This window comes from Macrobrachium nipponense, chromosome 10, assembly GCF_015104395.2.
Source record: "Macrobrachium nipponense isolate FS-2020 chromosome 10, ASM1510439v2, whole genome shotgun sequence".
Lineage (NCBI taxonomy): Eukaryota > Metazoa > Arthropoda > Malacostraca > Decapoda > Palaemonidae > Macrobrachium > Macrobrachium nipponense.
The window spans coordinates 19,972,909-19,993,831 of NC_087204.1; the positions used below are offsets into that span (position 1 = coordinate 19,972,909).

The 20,923-nt window shown below is 39.3% G+C and overlaps 2 protein-coding genes across 9 annotated transcripts in view; both read right to left on the reverse strand.

Moving 5' to 3' along the window:
• Nucleotides 1–10,395, reverse strand: part of LOC135223453 (LIM domain kinase 1-like) — an 81,719-nt gene extending 71,324 nt beyond the window's left edge. For all 5 annotated transcript variants that reach the window (XM_064261860.1, XM_064261858.1, XM_064261859.1 and 2 more), the window contains exons 1-2: nucleotides 10,348–10,395; nucleotides 7,210–7,312 (exon numbers count right to left, since the gene is read on the reverse strand). In XM_064261860.1, the coding sequence (XP_064117930.1) occupies nucleotides 7,210–7,312; nucleotides 10,348–10,375 (131 nt within the window). In that variant the 5' untranslated portion in view covers nucleotides 10,376–10,395. The remainder of the gene's footprint in view (nucleotides 1–7,209; nucleotides 7,313–10,347) is intronic.
• Nucleotides 10,396–12,555: 2,160 nt separating this feature from the next.
• On the reverse strand, nucleotides 12,556–20,555 carry LOC135223455 (NF-kappa-B inhibitor-interacting Ras-like protein 2). Of its 4 annotated transcripts, none has more exons than XM_064261862.1 (5): nucleotides 20,414–20,555; nucleotides 17,421–17,512; nucleotides 17,032–17,139; nucleotides 16,139–16,378; nucleotides 12,556–15,423 (listed from the first exon to the last, which is right to left on the reverse strand). In XM_064261862.1, exons 2-5 carry the CDS (start codon nucleotides 17,454–17,456, stop codon nucleotides 15,190–15,192), a joined length of 618 nt encoding a protein of 205 aa, XP_064117932.1. In that variant the 5' UTR covers nucleotides 17,457–17,512; nucleotides 20,414–20,555; the 3' UTR covers nucleotides 12,556–15,189. The 4 variants fall into 4 exon arrangements, with proteins under 4 accessions (XP_064117932.1, XP_064117931.1, XP_064117934.1 ...); XM_064261861.1 differs by having other exon boundaries at nucleotides 16,139–16,381; XM_064261864.1 differs by lacking the exon at nucleotides 17,421–17,512.
• Nucleotides 20,556–20,923: the final 368 nt, after the last annotated feature.

Sequence of the window (20,923 nt, forward strand, 5' to 3'; positions counted from 1 at the left end):
AACAAAGAACGTAAAAGTCGTACCAGCACCTTGTAGTCGGAAACCGACGAAACTGACGGCTGTTCTTCCTCCACTGAGTCAGCCGGACTACTATGTTCTCCTTCCTCCCGAAGAGGCAAAGGAGATAGAACCTCTGGAGAGGGCGTGCGCCCAACGGGTCTAGCCTTCAACAAAGGCTTTCGAGGAAGACTAACATCCGCCTCTTCAAAGCGACCGACCTTCTGTCGATCTTTAGAGCTCGAACCACGAAGTGCGTCCTGACCTCGCTGCGCGTCAAGAGAGGAAACTCTAAGTCTCTCTCGAGGAGCGTCCTTACGCTTGACGCTCAAGCGTCCAGCTTTCGCTTTCAAAGCGTCCTTCTGAGCGCTCTCAAAAGCCTTCTCCACAGGCAAAGCGTCAAACAAAGCAACCCGACGAGCGTCTTCCAAAGCGTCCTGCCGAGCGTCTTCAAACGCGTCCTCCAAGGCGTCCTGTCGAGCGTCCTCAAAGGCGTCCTGACTCGCGGGCGGAGACAGCGACGAACGAGGAGACAGAGAAGGAGACTGCCTCGCCTCTTGACAGGGCAGTCTAGCGTCCTTCCTTTCGCTTAGGCTCAACTGCTGCTGGGCGAGTCTTCCGAGCCATTAAGGTCGACAATTGGTCTTGAAGCGACGCAAGAATACTCTTCGTAGGTGAAGAACCGAGAGGAGGTGAAGGGCTGCGCCATGCGAAGAAAGACGAGGGGCGGTGGGGACGCATCCTCCTTATTCTCACAGGAACAGCAACCTGCCTCTCCGAGGCGCGAGAGAAGCGCTTCTCAGCGTCGTCCTCGGACGACGTCCTACCTCTCTTCTGTGGAGGAAACGCGTCATACGACGCAGGCGACGACCGCAACGAGAGCGGAGAGAGGGGACGTAAAGCGTCCTCCCTAGGAAAAGTCCTTTTCAACGGACGCGAGTCACTCCGAGAGCTCCACCCCTTGCGCGGGGAGGGCGCCTCGGAGGACGAAAAACAGTCCTTTAGGATGCGAGCCTGAGCACGCTCCTTGGCAGCCTGGGAAGTAGCAACAGGTCCTACCGAAGGGACGCCAGATCGGTGGGGAGCCCCCGTAACCCTCTTGCGGCTTTCGACATACCCATCCCTGAGGTCTGGGAGTCCGACAGAGGTCTAGACCTAGAGGCATTATGGGGCCGATCTGACGCCCCCTCCACAACACTAGTGGGGCACGATCACACACTTTAGTCGAGCCGTTTTCAAGGGCCAACACTTTGGACTCTAGAGTGCGCAATGACTCTAGAATCAGAGAAAGGGCATTACCTTCTCCAGACACAGAACTAGGGCCCTCAGGCAACAACACAGGATTAGGTGAAGCAAATTCTACTGGTGTTAATATAGGCGAAATGTTACTTCCCTTACCTTTCGTAGAACCGCTCTTAGAGGAAGACCTCCTGATCCTATCGCGTTCTAACTTACGCCGATAGGATTCATACACCTTCCATTCATCCTCAGTCAAACTTTTGCATTCAATGCAACGATCAACTAGCAAACAAACATGCCCCCTACACCCCATACATACTGTGTGGGGGTCTACCGATGCTTTCGGTAGCCTCACCTTGCAATCACTCCTCACACACACTCTGAAGCTCACTGAACTTGATCCCGACATCACGTTCATAGAAAAGCCAATCCAAAATCCAAAAACAGTCCACTATCGCGTATGCCAATCCAACAATCCAGAGTCAAAACCAAAAGTCAATCCAGATACTTATAACGAGTCAAATCCAAAAATCCTGGGCGGAGGTCTGTAAACAGGTGTTTACCGACCGGCGACAGAAAAAATATGAATAGAAAATGGGAATGGTTCCTGATATCCGCCTCCCAGCGGCGGGAATGGGTACTACCACCTGGCCGCCCACTGCGTGTGCCGCGAGTTTTGAAATTCTGTCGGACTTCGGAGAATACAGCTATATATATATCTGCCAAGTAAGTCTCATGAACAAAATACAAATTAGTTACAAATTTGGTATTTGCTCATATACGAAACAAACCTTTGGTCTTAACATTAGGATAGACTTACTATTGGAGGGAGGTAAGTCTCTACAACTGACTGGGAGTTTGCCACCTTATCCATTTCCGAATATATAGGGAAATTCTAAGAGAATGGACAATGAACCTAGGACCAAAGATATAAGCGGATCTATTGGTTTTCCCCCACTGGGTGTAGATACCATTCTACTGTTTACTCTTGTCCCTTGCAACTGGATCCACCTTCACCCCTCTTTTCCCTATTATCCAGAGGGGTGTGTTGCTACTGAAAAGTATATCATAACCTAAGATAGCTTCACAGTATGGCTGACCACCTCACCTGCATCTAGTCCGTTCCAGCACATGACGGTACTCTCCTTCATATGGCCCGTAGTTAAAGGAGTAGGAAGAAAGTAGTAAAGAAAAAAAGACTAGTCATCCCATTCATTCTACTTTCATACCTTCATCTTAGACTAGAACGCAACTGACCCGCCAGGGCACTGGATGAGCTATATCACTTGTTGGGCCGCCACCACTGGACCCAAGGAAAAGGTGTCCAAGGATCTATGGGCAACATCTTTCAAATAAAATGAGATGAAAGTTGTTTGGCATTTCCACACACCAGCTTTCAGAATTCTATCCACAGACATGTTCTTCTTAAATGCCAGGGAAGCACTCACGCCCCTGATGTCATGAGCTCTAGCTCCCACCTGGCTATCTGACCCTCTGTCTTCTGCCGTATAAGCATCTCTGATCGTCTCCCTTAGCCAAAACAATGTTGTATTCCTGGACACTTCCTTCTTGTTCCGTCCTGTACTTACGAACAACCTCTGGCACCCCGGCCTGAGGTGCCTTGTTCTCTTTAAGTACTCCCTTAGTGCCCTGACGGGGCACAGGAGCATCTCAGCTTTGTCGTTGTCTACAAAGTCTGCCAAGGAAGGTATGGTAAAGGAGTCGAATCTGCCATCTACTATTGTTGGATTTTGGGTCTTGGCCACGAATTCTGGGACAAACTCAAATACCATTGATCTCCAACCTCTCGAGTGCTTTATGAGATATGAGAGGCCATGTAGCTCTCCCCCACCCTTTTGGTTGAAGCCAGGGCCAATAAGAAGACTGTCTTCAGGGTCAGGCTCCTATCCATGGACTGCCTTAGTGGTTCGTAGGGGGGTTTTGTCAGACTACTCAGTACCTTGGTCAGATCCCATCTGGGCTTTAGCTCCTTCTGGGGGCATGACTGTTCAAAGCTCCTCATCAGGGCATGGCCCAAACTCCCATGAAGACGATATGTCCACTCCTTTCATTCGTAAGACTGAGGCTAGAGCCGCCCTGTACCCCTTCACTGCAGATACAGACATATGTTTTTCTGTTCTGAGATATATCAGAAAGTCTGCTAACTGCTGAATAGTGGTACCGAGTGGAGACAAGTTCCCTCTACGACACCAATCACAGTATGCTGACCACTTTCCTTGGTATACTGTCGCAGATGATTTTCTGATATTACCTGCCATCTGAGTTGCTGCTTTCTGCGAAAACCCTCGCGCTCGGAGGAGATACTTGACAGTCTCCACCCGTGAAGCGATAGGGAATCTTCACCGACTGGTGGTACCTCTCCACGTGCGGCTGACATAGTAGGTTGCTCCATGGAGTTAACTCTCTTGGCACCATCTACTAGGAGTTCCAGTAGGTCTGGAAACCACTCTGCTTTCGGCCATAATGGGGCTACCAGGGTCATCTTGAGGTTCTGAGACCGCATTACCCTGTTCAGAACCTGACGGATTAGACAAAATGGAGGAAATGCGTACACGTCCAGATTGTCCCAGGGGTGTTGTAGCGCATCTTCTGCTACTGCCTCTGCGTCTGGGACTACTGAACAATACACTTCCAACTTTTTGTTGTACCTGGTTGCAAATAGGTCTATGATCGGTCCTTCCCACAACATGAGCATCCTGTCCACTCCGTTCCCAGAATCTGATCCCTGCGGCTCAACTTGTCGGCCACTATGTTTCTTTTTCCCGGAATATACCTGGCCTTGATGTCTACCAGGTTCTCTATAGCCTACTGGTGAAGTTGAACTGTCATCACATGTAACTGCCAAGAAACTAGGCCTCCTTGCTTGTTTATATAAGCTACTACTGTGGTGTTGTCTGACATCAATACCACTGAGTGTCCCTTTACTCTCTCCCTGAATTCCTGTAGAGCTAAAAGAGAAAAGCTGCTTTCAACTCCAGCACGTTTATATGGAGTTCTCTGTCCTTGCAACTCCATTTTGCTGACACCATCAACTCCTCCATATGGGCTCCCCAGCCTTCTAGTGACGCATCCGAGAACAGCAAGAGGTCTGGAGAGGATTGTTGAAGGCGGACACCCACTGTCAGATTGTCGTCGTTCACCCACCACAGCAAGTCTTTCCTCACTTCTGCCGACAAGGGAATTTGCTCGTACGGGTGATCTACTGTTGGTGACCAAAACTCCTTCATCCTCCATTGTAGGGACCGAAGGTGTAGCCTTCCTGTGGTACTAGCTTCTCCAGGGAGGTTAGGATTCCCAGCACACCCTGCCACTGTCTTGCTGGCTGTGTCTGTTTTCCCAGAAAGGCATTCACCACTTGTTTGCATTTCTCTATTCTTTGGTCTGTCGGGAATACTTTGGCTTGTGTTGTGTCTATCACCATTCCCAGATATTCCAAACATTGACTTGGATCCAACTGCGACTTCTGCTGATTCACCACAATACCTAGGCTGTGACAAAGCTGCAGGAGGGCCGCCCTGTCCCTGAGTAATTTCTCCCTGGACTTTGCTATCACCAGCCAATCGTCCAGATATCTTATTAGCCTGATCCCCTGAGCATGCGCCCACGCCGACACGAGGGTGAACACTCTTGTAAAAACTTGAGGAGACGTTGTCAATCCGAAGCACAGGACCTTGAATTCGAAAGCTTTCCCTGCAAGACTGAAGCGGAGAAATTTCCTTGAAGACTGATGGACTGGTATCTGAAAGTATGCGTCCTTTAGATCGACTGTCAGCATAAAGTATCCGATTCTGACTGCTTGTAGAACCGTTTTCGGAGTTTCCATCTTGAAACTGGTTTTCCTTATAAACAGATTCAGCGTCGACAGGTCTATTACTGTCCTCCACTCCCCGTTGGCTTTGGGTACCAGGAAAATCCTGCTGTAGAAGCCTTTTGCCGGACTGCATACTTGTTGCACAGCTCCTTTTTCCATCATCTTCTTCACTTCGTCCTGAAGAATAGTGGCCTTCTGAGATTTGTGGGCATAAGTGACGTGGGGTAATGGTTGATCTGTCAGGGGCGGGGTTACCTCGAACGGGATCAAATACCCGATCACAAAAGGGAACCACAAATGTGCTCCCTTCCTTCACATAATGTACTCAGAGTGGAGTCTACCACTAACTAAGATGAATCAACTTCAAGGTCAACCACAGCCTTCAAAGTAGCACTGATCATTTTATTCTCCATAAGCATAAACCAAGAATAAATTACCAAAAATTTGATAAGCTAAATCACTTGAAATGCACACTGAAAGTGCCACAGCACAAAAGAACAGAGGAAAATTCAGTAGTACTCATTCAAACCACAGGCAAATAAGGAACAAGAATGCAGCAAAACGCTTGTTAACTGTTTGGCAGCTATGGATGCAATGGTTGGCATGGGTCAGAGTTTCAATCTCCCCTCCTGGGTAACCTTCCTTGTTATCCCGATCACAGCCAGTCCAGCGCATGCACTGTACGATGTTCTATGGAGGAGTTATGGAGTTCCATTTGACAACGTCTGTGTGTGTGTGTGTGTGTGTGTGTGTGTGTGTGTGTGTGTGTGTGTGTATGAGAGAGAGAGAGAGAGAGAGAGAGAGAGAGAGAGAGAGAGAGAGAGAGAGAGAGAGAGAGAGTAATTGGTGGTTGGATGGTTAACGACTGTACTGGCTATTGGTGAGTTCTGGGCTGTCTGTTGGTGCTGTTGTTGTTAGAGTTCTGTGTTTTGAGTGAGTGTTTTTAGTCAGTCTTTGGTGAGAGCTGGTGACGGTTAGTAGTGTCCGGAGCTGTTTATTGGAGGAATTGAAAGTCAGTTGAGTTGTGTTATTGATTTGTTGTTTGTTCTGTTCAGTTTGATATTGTTGCTCAAGAGTTGTTGTGCCTGTATTGTTGGATTTGTTGTGCTTTTGAGTTCTTGAGTTTTTGTTGTATGTGATTGTTGTGGTTGAGGGTTGTTGTTGTTGTTATTCCTTGATGTTGTTAGTGGGTGTGTGTTGCCTTTTGTGTTGTTGGTTTTTTTTGTGTTGTTGGTGATTGGTGGTGCAGTGGTCTTGGGTTGTGATTGTATTCCTTTTTTGTTGTTGTAGTCCTTGATTGTTGTGTTGTTGAGTTGTGTGATTGTGTTCCTTTGTTGTTGTTGTGTTGTTGTGGTCCTTGGTTGTTGAGTTGTGGTTGTCCTTGGTTGCTGTGTTGTTGTTGAGTTGTTGTCCTTGGGTGTTGTTTTGTTGTTGGATTGTGGTCTTTGCTGTGGTTGATATCTCTGCGACCTCGACCGGCAAACAGCACAGGATAGCCCAGAGTATCTGGAGTGGTTGGTAAGTACATGTGTTTTGTGTTTTTTTTTTTTTTGTAGGTATGGGTCAATTGTCCTGCGTGTATTTTGTTGTGTAAAGAGGAAAGTGAGACTGGGGTGAGTTGGGCAGCTGGAGTGATTAGGTATATATGGGGGGGGATTCTGCAGCTTGTTTTTTGAGCTTGTGATCCCGCCACAGCTCCATATATAAAAGGCATACTGTTAGTATCCCCATAGGAACAAATAAACATACAATGATATACATTACACATTACTTGGAGGCTGAATCTTGGGAAAGTGATGAAACAGTGTTTACCCCATAGTGTCACACGAAAGAATGAAAGGTATTCAAGGTGCCACAGGAGGTCTAAGCATGCATAGTAATGACAGGTTGGTGAGACTGTGCTCTGTTGTACAGGGGAAAGGCAATACATACGTATATGATCAATGGGGTTGTAATGAACATGTACTTATGCATATATGAACTAACAAAGACAAGTAAATCTTGATCAATACACAGTGGTGCAACTTCACTTTGTTGCATGGTGAAAAGGCTACATATGATTAATAAAGTTGTAATGAACAAATATTTATGTATCCATGAACAGACAATACGAAAAACCTATTATGTATAGAGTTCCATACCTGAAGCAGTCTGTGTGCCAATCTTGACCAAGGGCTGAAAAGAACTCATCATCTTCTATAACATTCATGCATCCAGCACATGTTGTATCTTCACAGTTTTCATCTGTAAAATAAAAAGTTTTTATGTTTAAATGCTACAGGCAAAAGACAACATAATGATCTACACGTCCTAGTTATAAACTTATTCTTATTCATGCTTCCATAAGAGGAAAACAAGAAATGCTAAACACAGTCGCAGCATGAACCAGTACAGATGTACATAAAATGATGATTACAAATGGAGAAAACCTAACAGACTTGATGAAATCCCAAAAATTCCATTTTTTTTTTTTATTGGAATTCCTATTCCCACTGCAACCACATGCTATGTGTCATCACTTCCTAGAAGAGGTCTCACATCACCAGTAATGGTGTCTGCACACAGGAGTAGTTTATGTCTGATACTCAAGGTATCGGATGTGCTATGCTAGAGTGTTATCTAAATCTGTTCACCTCCCACATTCAACTGATGGGCCTCAGTTGTCTAATCCTTGCTACTGATTCTGCATCTCATTAATCAATTCCTAGCAATCTGTAAACTACATACAGTGGAACCCCCATATTCGCGTTCTCCAGATTCGCGGATTTCTCTCGGGAACATTTCCCCGCATTATTCGTGGAAAATTCGCACTTTCGCGGTATTTTTGTATGAGAAATATCCACAAATTCCTGGTTTTTTTTATCAATTTCATCATAAAAGGCACCTTTTGTGATTAAACTATTAAAAAACCAAGTATGAAAATTTGTAGTGGGTTTTTCTTGAGCTTTAACTAACAAAATAGGCTGTTTTTAGCATTTTTATAGGGGTTCCAAACATTCGTGGGTTATAACTATTCACGAGGGGGTCTGATACGCATTCCCCGCGACTACGGGGGGACCACTGTAATACCCTTTCTCCTAAAAATAACAACTACATACAGCGTTAGTATGTATCCTAAGAGACTGTTCATCACTGCTAAAAATTTCAACTAAGCCAGTAACCCATTACACATTTACTTGAATCCATCTACCCTCAAAAATCATACTTAGCCCTCTGCAAAGTTTACTTCAAGGCCAAGACAATGGTTTGTCAGCCCTCTGCAAAGTTTACCTCAAGGCTGAGACAATGGTTTGACACAACACTGGCCACTAAAAGTTCCCATGAAAATTAAGTTTAAGCATGCACAGGCTAATCAACTATCCATGTACCACAGAGGAAATATTGCCTATGAATGAGTCTTCACTTTCATAATAGCTAACACCATGCAAAATACCTATAGCAACAAGGAGGGGCAAAAACAAAACCATGAGCTGGTAGACAATGCCACAGCATTTGAACCTCCAGGACTTCCTCTATTCTGGGTGCACAGGAATCACAAGAATTTCAGTGCGTTTTTACATATTACCGAGAAGTTCCAGCCAGTGCCAGGACAAATATTTGAATGGAAACTTAAACTCACTAACCTACATACATATAGGCTACATACAATGTGCTCAAGTTTGCAGAACTTTCAAACTAGGTCTGGAAAACAACTGCTTCTCTTATAATTCTGCAAATCCCAATCATAAAGAAAGCAAAATGGTAGATTACATTGTCATTTCTTTTTTTGGTAGATCTAGGGTACTTATCCGCGGTGGCCTAGACTATGGCAGTTGCAGTATTTCTATGCAGTTTTACCTACTGAACAAGAATTTTAAGTAATATTTATTCGGACGACTGTAATTAACCCTCCAGTTGCCAGTACTAAACACGGCGAAATACATTGGACACCCTAATCCCTAGTGGATGTCATATCCACGGTTACGTTCCTTGCAGTCCGTGCGGACTGCTCCTGTAGAAATACCCTTTTTTTTTTTAAATTATATTTTGCAACTCCAACTCTGGTCCCATAGTCCAATACTGAGACCTTATTATGAAATACTTAAACCTCGCTGATTATGTAATTGGGTAGCATGCAAAGTAAGGAGACAAGTTTAGGCGTTGATAATTTCGCCTCCTAGCGAACACTTCCATGGAAGAGAAGTTAGGTAGATCCAAGTAATTGCTCTGCATCAGGTATTTCCTTGGCAATTGACTTTTTCTATACAGTAGGTTGCTTATTAAGAATTTACCAGTTATTTTTTGTCATTTGACTGTAAATGGGTTAGATCTAAGTAATAACTCTGCAACATGTATTTCTTTGGAAATTACAGTTTTCAATAATATTTGGGTTGCATATCAAGAATTTACCGTTATTTTTGGGGCTCGACTGTAATTAACTCCCAGGGGCTAGTACTAAACCAGCAAAGTGAATTTGACGCCCCAATCTCTAGTGGCAGTCGTGTTTGTGGGAACGTTCCTTGCAGTCCATGCGGAGCTATTGCCTAGAATTACCGTACTTGACATCCCAGGGGCTAGTATTAAACACTGCAAAATGCCCTAGTGGCATTCATATTTGTGAAACCATTCTCCCAGTCCGTGCAGCATTGTTGCTTAGAAATACCAAAAGTTACTCTAATTGCTCTGAACCAACCGAATAATGTCATGGCATTGCGCCCTAAATCAGGTTAGGAAGGTAGATTTCTAGTTAGGTCAGGTCTCAGGATAGCAATTAGGTAAGGTTAGATTTGGCAGTCGGATTTTTCGTGAATAACCTGTCTCCTTATTCTGCATCCGTTCAATGTGATCCTCACCTTTGGAGTAAATATGTTGGCCATTGCCGAACTTTGGGTACTACTAGGTACCTAAAAGTAGGGTATGTAGGAGGTACCTAGATGACCAGCAAACCGTACGTTAATGTAAGGCCTGACTATTAAACGGAGTTAACTTTGTTCATTTGATTTACATTCACATGAAACAGGAAGAAAAGTAGTCGTCAACGAACCCCATGAAGGAAGTCATCATTAAATGGGAACTGGTATTTGGGGGTAGGGGGCGGAGCTCAACAAATGTCAAGTAAGTTGATCTCCCATGAGTAAAGTCATCTAGGCCTAAAACGTACTGCATTATCTTTCGCTGAAAAGCAAACCGTGCCTTCTAATATACCGCTACTAAGAGTCTTTATACGACGCAATATTCGAAATATATAAGCAACCTATGTCAGCCTCGAATAATTAATCTAAAAAAGACAAAATACTTAACATGCGACGATGCAGTATCTTCTTCCATGGTGCTATCATGATCATGACACTCCACCTTAGTTGTAAGATCCTTAACAAAAGACGGATACTTTGACTTTAACTTCATTCGTAGGATATGATGATCTTTACAGCTTTAACAAATCATTAAGAATATAATCCAGGTAAACATCCATATCTTATATCAAACTGCTCAATGTGACTTTCGTAAATCAATATATTATGATAAATTTTCTATAGTTTTTAATTGAAATAAAATATTTCTAATCCACGATTAATAAAAATATTTAACGATAATTTATACCGTTCAATAAACGTACTATGTTATTTTCATGACATAAAAACGAGATTGGATGTAATTATCAAATATCATGTAGTGCCATTTTCATGTTTCCTGAATGTAAACAAACACTTCCTCAGATTTGTCACCGATTTTTACAGAACTTCCCCAATAGTTGGACATTTAAAGCAAAATGTATTTGTTAATTTTTATCGAGACATATTTAGTCAATTCTTTTGACAACATACTAAATGAATGTTATCAAAAGTAGACGTACGCCTTTTTACCGTCTTTTGTATTGATCAATAAATAACTTTGTCAGCTGTTGAAATTTAATTGTATGTATGAATGTATATGAATATATAAAAACTTAGATTTTTCCTTAGAAAATATAAATTAAATATACAAATTACATCTATATGAATTATTTACAGCACTTAGTGGATACTACGAAAGACAACAATTAAGTCTGGCTGTTGAGTTGAGGTTTTTCGTCGTTTCGTCTTCATTGATTGTTATTAATTATTTATAATTATTGCTACTTTTTTTATTTCCGAGGGTTCATAGTAGCTACAGATGAACTCCAAACCTTGAAGTGGATTATTAAAAATGTCGAAGTTCGCATAAATTAACCAGTAAATTTATTAAATCGTTTCTATTTTAAACTTGGCAACGTGAAGCTAATGCAGAAATGCTTCAGATTTCTGTAATATTTACGTACAATAATAATGAAAGGAAAGTGTCCAGGGTTACACGTTTTTAAATGACAGGAAATTTAAGTGTCCAACTGAGTGCTCTCACTGAAAGCCATCTAGTTTTGACGGTGCAGGACACATTTTATTTTTCTTATCCGCTCTAATGTACGTCACCCACGGAATTTGCTGTTGATAGAGCTTGTTTTTGTTGTTTCTCGCAGATAACGTAAAAGTCACATTAGATGGACATCTGCCGTCATTATCATAAGCTAGCCTTTCCCTTGCCATTTTCACTCTGTTCTGAGCACAATTTGTCTGACCTCACATCAGGTCTTGGTATGCAATCTTTTTCCTTGATTTCCTGGACCATCATATATGTCTATATCTTGTTACTGCTTTCCTGACTAAATGTAACTCATCCCCTTCTTGTCGTATCTCCAAACCATCTATACCCCCTTTACAGGGTTTACTGTCATATAGGGAACATCTGACATTCCCTAAATAAAAACATGGTAGTACTAAATGTCTCGTAGTGCCAGCACTCTCATAATCCTGAGGTGCCCTGTTGTTAAATTGCCTTTTACCTGAGGTATTTAATTTTCTTTATTGTATGGTATTATCATTATTAGCCAATTTCAATCGTGCTTGTTATAATATACTACAAATACATGGGTCCCATCAGAGAAAGCAGCCAAGTATGGACAATGAAAAACAAAAGTAAAGAATTATCTATCCAAGAGCAATAACAAGGCAAAAATAGTAGGAATTACATAAACTATGATACGAGACACATGTAAGCTTGCTGTAAAACTGTCATCACAAATGTTGATCTGAAAAAAAAAAGTATGGTACTACCTTAAAGTTTTATGACAACTTGCTCTGGTATTTTACCACCATTTTAGGAAGTTTTTTATGCAGTATTTATTTTGGTACTTGTTCTCAGCTGAATTTTGCATTTCTTTCTATATAGGCAGTTTTTCACTCTATTCTGTAGTGGCAATGTTTAACATGTTGAGTGCCTTTTCCGTTTGCTCTACCTCCATATTTCCATTTAAATATAAATAACAACACTGTAATTATCTACTTTAAAAAACTACATCATTATGTAAATACTTTAGTTTCATAAATTACATTTCATACTCTACTTACAACTTCCAACTCTTGTGCAGTACAGTAAATAGATGGTAAGTTCAAACCAATATAGTATACTACATGCAAAGGAAAGTAATACTAAAATTGATAACCTTGATTTATTTATAATCAATGTAGTACATAATAACAAAAGAGATAATATAGGCATACAGTAAAAAAAAAAAGTAGGCTTAGTTATCATGAAATTAATACTGCTAAGCAGGTAGCATTTACTAATATTATTTGTCAAGCTATATAAAAAACCTGCATAATGTTATTTTATTAGCAATGTACAAAATTACCATTCAAAAATAATGTTGCAATCATCAAATAAATATATTTACTATTAAAAATATTAAGTGTTTCCAACATACAAAACCCTCATTTTACATATGCCTTGAACTGTTGATGTAGCAATAAGTAGACTAAATCACTCAAAACTTAATTAAATGGCAAACAGATATACCATGTTGACAAACATCTACAAGGAAAATGGTAAGAACAACATGGGAGGTCCCACTCAGTTTTCAAGAAGGCATCTAATGATGTTCAGGATTTCAAGAGACAAAATCTTTATAATTCTTACATATATCACAAAGCATCTATGTTTGTAGACAAAAATGCTGTTCAGAGATGATTAGTAGAATCTTTCTTTGAATAAGACAGTGCAGATACATTTTATAGGTAAATAGTATGCCCAAGTTGTAATTTTAAGGTTTGAAGAAAATGTATTATGTTACAGTTAGAGGTAAAGTTGTAAAATTAGTCAGGCACTAAATCTCGGGCGCCTTCTAGAGATTCCGGAAGCAGGGAGAGATCTGATGCTAGGTATCCAAAATATTTATTGTTTTTATTACATACTTGAGAAATAATCCTGAACAGAATCACAAACATACCACAACTATGAAAACTTTACTCTAGATTCCATCTGAATGCTGAGGGCTCATCTGTGCCAAAGTGCAATACTTGAAAGAATACCAGTGTAGAATATTCAACAAAGCATTAAATCCTTGACCAGCCACCAGAGCTTATAAGTCAGCAGCAACAACAGAACTCAAAGAGAACATAAGCACCCACAGAGACTGGCTATGAGAGAAACATTGCACATGGATAATACCCTCTCCTGGATAAAAATGAAGTTGGATAATTTGGAATAAACTTATAAGAGTTTGTTAAAGAATATGTCTGGAATCAGAAGCAATCTAATAAAAAGGAACAATGTTTGTTCATTCTCTGAAACTTCATCTTCAAAGACTTCTTTGTAAAACTGAAACAAACAATATCCACCACAGAATCGGTGTTTTCCAAACTAATAATAACATGCTATTGATGAAATACAAAGAGATGTCACATATATACCATATAAAAATCACAAGGAAGACATTTACTTATTTTAATAAAATACTATGAACAGTATTTAATATAATGCATTACTGAACTATTATTATTTTCCAGAAGAGCTATAACTGAAATATACGTAACGTACATACTGTATCGTTTTACAGGAAGGTGCATAGGAATATGTGAAATACAATGCAACAAAATAAGAATGCTCTTAAAACTAAAAAGAGCAGAAGATGGTAGTTGACTGTTGTCATTCACAGAGTAGAAAAGTGCAAGAACAAAGAATGCCCTACCAGAATAGCAAAGCATTATGTTCCAAGCTCATCAGGAAAGTAACGTGCCCACCTCTGCATTAGAATTTTTCTAAAATGAAGCAGTTCATTCACACTACCAGTAATTAGATCCATAGCACCAAATAGGAAACCAGTTCAATTACGAACAGTGTGCTTACCGCCATACCATTAGTTTAAGGCAGCTGTCGAATACGAGGGTCTATCTTGTATACTACATATAGCAGAAACACATTTTACATGTATAACATGTACTGTCAACTTTTTGTCAATGCTGACTGTAAAGAAATTTGCAGAATAAGCTTTTGAACATAAACATATTCTAGTAAATTTTATTCAGCAGAATTACATGGTTTATAGTATATCATTTGATCTCTTAACAGGATAATAATTAGTATTAGGAATACCTATGGAGAAAATGGAATACAGCTTATCAATGGAATGAAGCATATCATACAGCATTAAAAGTACCATTGTTTTGCTCATTTACCATATAATCATTTAATCACCTCTATTTATATTATAAATTTCACATACTGTAGTTTATCCATAATCTAATATTTTAGATCTTCAAGTAATTACAGTAAAGCAACATCACATCTGTGACTAATTGCAAGTTACTGTGTAGTGAGAATCTCAGGAAAAGTCAGCAATCATTACGGTATTCTTCATTTGTTGCACTTGTACATGTAAATACATGTTATTAGACACCAAAGAAATGTTATCAACATAAATACATATAATGTGTTTGTAACAGAAATTAATAATGTGTTTGTAACAGAAATGATAATATCCTTTCACGAATGGTGGTTTGTTTTGCTAAACAGATCTATAATGAGGTAATGAGAAAAATATTAAGAACTTAACATGATTATATACTTATAATGATAAACACACATACTGGCTTGACACTATTTCATGAATACTGTAACATAACATTAAAATTTCCACTACCATGGAATGTAAATTACTAATGTTAACATAATATAAAAAAAAATAACAATACCTTATAAAACTACTATACATACATGTATATCAAAATAAAAACGTTTTATGGGGGGTAACAACATATTGAAAAATCCATGATTCCTGACTCTGGCAAACATCAATCTTTATTCTTCCGACCCATTGTTAACTGTGGGAAAGAAGTCTTGCTGGGTTGAGGATTTAAGCGAGATGCTAAATTCATAATAGGTTCCAAGAGCAATGACCTGTCTTTGACGTTAACTTCCCATATCCTTAACCTTTCCATGGCTGCCCATCGCTCAGCTGTGTTCAATTCGACAGCTCGCTCCTCTTCTGCTCTATCACTTTTGTTGCCCAAGATTATGATGGGTACCTGAAAAATTGAGTACACTTTAGTTACTGCTATTCTATTGTAATGATACCTGTCCATTTGCAGCTAAGAGGTTTATGCATAAGGGAATTTACAAAATTTAAACTGAGGATCTGTTATGATCACTAAATTCCAAAGGTATTGAATGAATTATACTTTCTTTGCTGGAAGATGGATAACTTCCTAGTATTAGAGTAAATATTCATCAGAGGAATTCTCGAAATTCTTTTGTATATTGAATAAATTTAACCCTAGGGCTAACTAAACTTTTTTCAACATTATTCATGAGTAAAGCATGAGGTCTGTGTTTATGGAAACGTAAAATCATTTTAAACTTAGCATTTTCATATTCGTAAAATCATTCTAAATGCAGAATATTTATGTTTAAAGTTTCTGATAAGTTGACAATATTAGAAAAAATTTATCTACTTAAACCTGAATGGCCTTGTGGTTTATAAAATTTACTGTTGTGATAATTGCAATTTTAGCATCACCGAACATGTTCATCTTTACTTATTATGCTAACATTTGCATGTCTTGCATTTCTCTAGCTGTTTGCAAAAATATGTCTGATAACTAGCAACAACATGAGATTAATGTTTGTTTTTTGAATGTCAAGTACATTTTATTTCTACTTCAAATGAGAAAAATAAAAAGGTACAATAATTAGTATTCCTGTAGTAAACACAAAGAAAGAAGAAAGGGAAGGGCCACTTACATCTTTTTTGTCTTTATTCTTATCAATATCCTTCTTGATATCTGTCAAAAGCTGGAATGATATGTTGTCTGCAATGGAATAAACAACTATGTACCCATCAGCAAGGCTGTGGTAATGAACTGGCAATGTTCGGTTCCGAGCATCTAATCCGGCAGTGTCATAAAATCGTAACTTCTCTCGAGTTCCACGCTCGGTCTCCACAATCCCCACATAGGTGTCCTCCAGCGTTGGGATATAAGGCTGCTGAACATAGATTAGATTCGTTAGTATTATAAAGAATTGAATGCAACTTAACAACATAATTCAAAAGATCAAAGAGGTAATTTCATTTTATAGTAAAATACCTTCAAAATTAACTTAATTATCTTAATAATGATCTGTCAGTTCCATCTACCTTCATATAGTAAGTAAACTTTTAATAAGATTCCTTTGATCACAAAAACGAAAGATAAAAAAACCAGTGAACAGAAAAAAAGAAGAAGCCAGTATTTAAAAATATGACAGTTGGCAGGCAAGGTCTGCTCTGTAACCAAAATTATTACCTATTCTTTATTGTGCAACACTGCAAAAAAGTTTGTTCCCAATTTTTCTGATTTGGCTTTTGAGTAAATTCTATTAAATGAATTCACAAATTCAATGAGGAAACTCAAAGCATAAAACTGTTGAGGACCATGATACAAAGCATACATCACAAGCAAAAAAGGTCTCTTTCATCATTAACTGTCACTACAACATATGATGTGGTTATTCAGCACTTGGTTGGTCTCTTCTAACTAAGCATGAAGACATAAACAAAGAGATTTTTCATATGTATATAAACATTAATTTAAAATTGGCAAATTACCATAGAATAATTCAACAATCTATCCAACAGCCAATAATAATGTACTCACTTTATCCAGCATGGAGTTTGCATATATCGCTCTTTCAAGAATTGAAGTTTTGCCTGTTCCTTTCCCTCCAACAACAATAACTCGACTTGTACGACCCATGATATCTCCCTATGTACAAAAAAATACAGCATTAAAATTTTTTTAACTACTCTAAAGCTAAATATTGCTTAAATAGACATTTAATTCTTCATAATATACAGGCAGTCCCCGGGTTACGAAGGGGGTTCCGTTCTTGAGACGCGTTGTAAACCGAAAATCGTCATAAGCCGGAACATCATAAAAAATCCTAAGAAAACCTTACTTTTAATGCTTTGGGTGCATTGAAAACTATGTAAACTGCATTCTTATTGCATTTTTCATAAAAAAACTTCAAATACTGATTATTTTACATTTTTGGTGTCATATTTCTTCTGCCAGATCAGCATTGTAGGCGTCGTAACCCTGGAAGATGCGTTGTAACCCTGGAAGATGCGTCGTAACCCTGGAAATAATTTCTGATGAATATAATTGAAAAGCGCCTTAACCTCGGAACATCGTAAGCCGAACCCGTCGTAACCCGGGGAGTGCCTGTATATTCTAAAGCAAAACTGAGCTAAAACATCATACTCAACCATCCAAATTTCAATAGGATAAAATATAATACTCAATACCTTAAATAAATATTAAGTACAAGATAGATTAAGGGCCAAGTCCAAGTTAATCCCAACCTTGGTCAAGTATGATAGCTCTAGGTTACGGCAGGTATAAAGGATTTGAACATATCCTCAAAAGTACTATAGGCATAATTTTTAGGCATGGTCCAGGGGAAAAGGATCTATAAATGGGAGGTTAGATTAGGATGTATCCATATAATTAATATGACATTACTGTAGTATTTGCCTTTTATCTTGTTTCTTTTTTTTCCTTGTGACTTCCAGTGATTAGATACATGAACCATGTATTTTTCCAAGTTTTTCTCATGCATTTTAAATGTTTTTTTTATCACTGATATTGGCACTACTAATTCACTTTTGGTTTTTCTGACTAAAAACCTGTTATCAAGTCTGGTTTCCCCGAAACTGTTTAATGTAGGGGTAAGGGAAACAAAATACAAATTGTATGACCTGACATTAATGGCAAAAAATGAAATATATATATATATATATATATATATATATATATATATATATATATATATATATATATATATATATATTATATTATATATATAAAATAAATAAAATAAAATTATTGGAAAAATACAAAATTTATATGATTATAAAGAAATTAGTTTGCTAGCCTAAGCACATAGGAGTCAGTAAATTTTTGCAAAGACCCCTTACTGAACTACATCTGCATTGCTATTTCTTTTTATATCATCAATTTGAACAATTTTTTTCTATTTCATGTTTGTCACAAATTATACTTTTTTTTTTCTCACATTAAAGGCACCAATTTTCATACCAAGTTATAAGTAAATGTAGTATAATGCATCACCATCAGTGAACTATTTTCTAAATAATGAGTATTTGACCTCAACCAATTCCGAAAATCGCTGCTAACGGTAAATTCGGAACACTTGCTGGATCACATCCAAGCCTATTTTTATTTACTCTAAACTACTGCAGGTCAATGCTTTCTACTTGAACAGAAGAATTACACCTCCCTGGATAGCCTAACCTGCCCAGAACAGCACATGTCAACAAACAAAAGTTACAATTTCTGCATTTTAACATTTTAATAAATAGGATACGTATTCCTTTCCAACAGAAGTGTTATAGAAAAAAAACTGACCAAAATGATGTGAAGAAAAGAAATAAGCAATGCAGATATAGGTAGCTAAGGTACTGTAAGCAATAATGGGTTCTTTGTAAAACAATAACTAGTAGGTAGTATCTATGTTTAAGCTATATTTTCATTTTCAACATGTGTATGGTAGGGTTTAGGAAGGGGTAAAACTGACGACTACTACCACGCCCCTCTGGTTTGGTAACTACCAGTTTCCATGCAAATTAGGCACCTTGCCTAGGTAGTGACAGTCCCTGGGGATGAACATAACAACAAACAAAAGACGTTAAGTTTCTTAAACATAACCAAAAGACTTAAACAAAAGACAATGAATGTTCCAGTCGGTGACTAGCAGGAACCAGGCCGTGGTAGTACTAGTCTTCAGTTTTGAAAGGTAGCTACTCCTATCTTAGGCTACTGGCCCATTGCTTTGTTGCAAAGCTTATAGGGTAAAAAACCGCATGGTACAGGGGTGGACCATGTACGATCAATGTGTACAACCCCAAAAAAAGTACATTATAACGCGTCCTAACATCGGAGATGGGCATCAGACGTGACTTGTTGTTGGTGAGAAACGGAGCTAAAGACCTCTACTCCGGTGTCAGGACGCGTTATAATGTACTTTTCTTGGGGTTGTACACTTTGATCGTACATGGTCCACCCCTGTACCATGCAGTTTTCTACCCTAGTACTATTGATATCTGGGTAATTCTAAGCCCTCATTCCGCAGTAAAATAGACTATGGCAGTTGACGTTTTCCTACGTTATTTTACTTACTGAACAAGAATTTAAAGTAATATTTATTTGGACGACTGTAATTAACTCACAGGGGCCAGTACTAAACGACTGTGAAAAAATGCATTGGATGCCCCAATCGCAATCCACACAGTGGATGTCGGTATCTTCCTGCCGGTTAACGGTTCCTTGCAGTTCGTATAGGGCGGAAAACTAGTTCTTTAGAATTTAACCCTGCAAGAAACGTATCCGCCCGCCGGATACGATCGACATCCAACTATGGGGATTGGGCCGTCCAACATATTTCGCCGTGTTTAGTACTGGCCCCTGGGGGTTAATTACAGTCGTCCAAATAAATATTACTTTAAATTCTTGTTCATTAAGTAAAATAACGTAGAAAAACGTCAACTGCCATAGTCTACTTTACCGCGGAATGAGGGCTTAGAATTACCGATATCTGTTCCTGGGACGTGTGCTTTGGTTGGAATATTTTGTTAATACTAAGAATCTTTCATGCAGCTTCATAAAGGTCCATAAAACTAACTTCACTATCGCCTCATTGGTACGTACCTACTAGCCTTGAGTATACTAGGCTATTTGATCACAGCTTAACATTCAATTATTAGGTACCTACATGGTATACCTAATATACCTACTATATAATGGTGGCCTACGTTCTGAATAAAAAACACGGGTAGACTAGTCCAGCCTGAGAAGGACAGGCTGATTTTAGAGAGAAAAAAAGTAGCTAGGTAAACACCCCAAATACCTAAACCTACACTGTACCAGACTGGAGTAGCTTAATTCTCCTGTTCTCCATGTAGCTTGTCCTAGGATAAATTGCTTATCGCTTCATTTTGCAAGCTAATCTATGTCTTACCTAAGAAAATTGTGTTAAGAGCAAGCGAACTGGATCAGGAACCATTTGTTATTACTATCACATAAGCAGTATGGTTACTATTGTCTTAATGGGGGCGGATATCAACAACGGTTTGTTTACATGTTCACGATGCCACAGTTACTAATCGTAAAAGACGAGAGAGAGAGAGAGAGAGAGAGAGAGAGAGAGAAAGGCGGTTGGTGGGGGGGGGGGGGGGGGGGGGGGAGACGGACCAGAGAAGTAGAGGTAGAGAGAGAGAGAAGGCGGTTGTTGGGGGGGGGGGGGGGGGGGGGGGTGGGGGGGGGGGGGGGGGGGGGGAGACCGGACAGAGAAGTAGAGATGGAGATTAATACTGGAAAGATAGGTGTAATTACAAATAAAAGTGCTTCATTAGGCATAATGAAAACAAAAACTCCGAACATTGTAAGTTTCAGTGTACTCACAGTGCGACCCGATATACCCGGGTTAAATATAAGCAACCATGTCTTGGCAACGCCTTTCCAGTTTCTT

What these genes read in the sequence shown, in the direction of transcription:
- LOC135223455 (XM_064261861.1), bottom strand. Translation starts at nt 17,456, where the DNA reads ATGCTGATCTGGCAGAAGAAATATGACACCAAAAAT. An exon ending in AGAAATATGACACCAAAAAT is followed by an intron (nt 17,140 to 17,420) that starts GTAAAATAATCA and finishes TTTTGTACATAG; the next exon opens with GGAGATATCATGGGTCGTAC. An exon ending in CAAACTCCATGCTGGATAAA is followed by an intron (nt 16,382 to 17,031) that starts GTGAGTACATTA and finishes ATCTATGTTCAG; the next exon opens with CAGCCTTATATCCCAACGCT.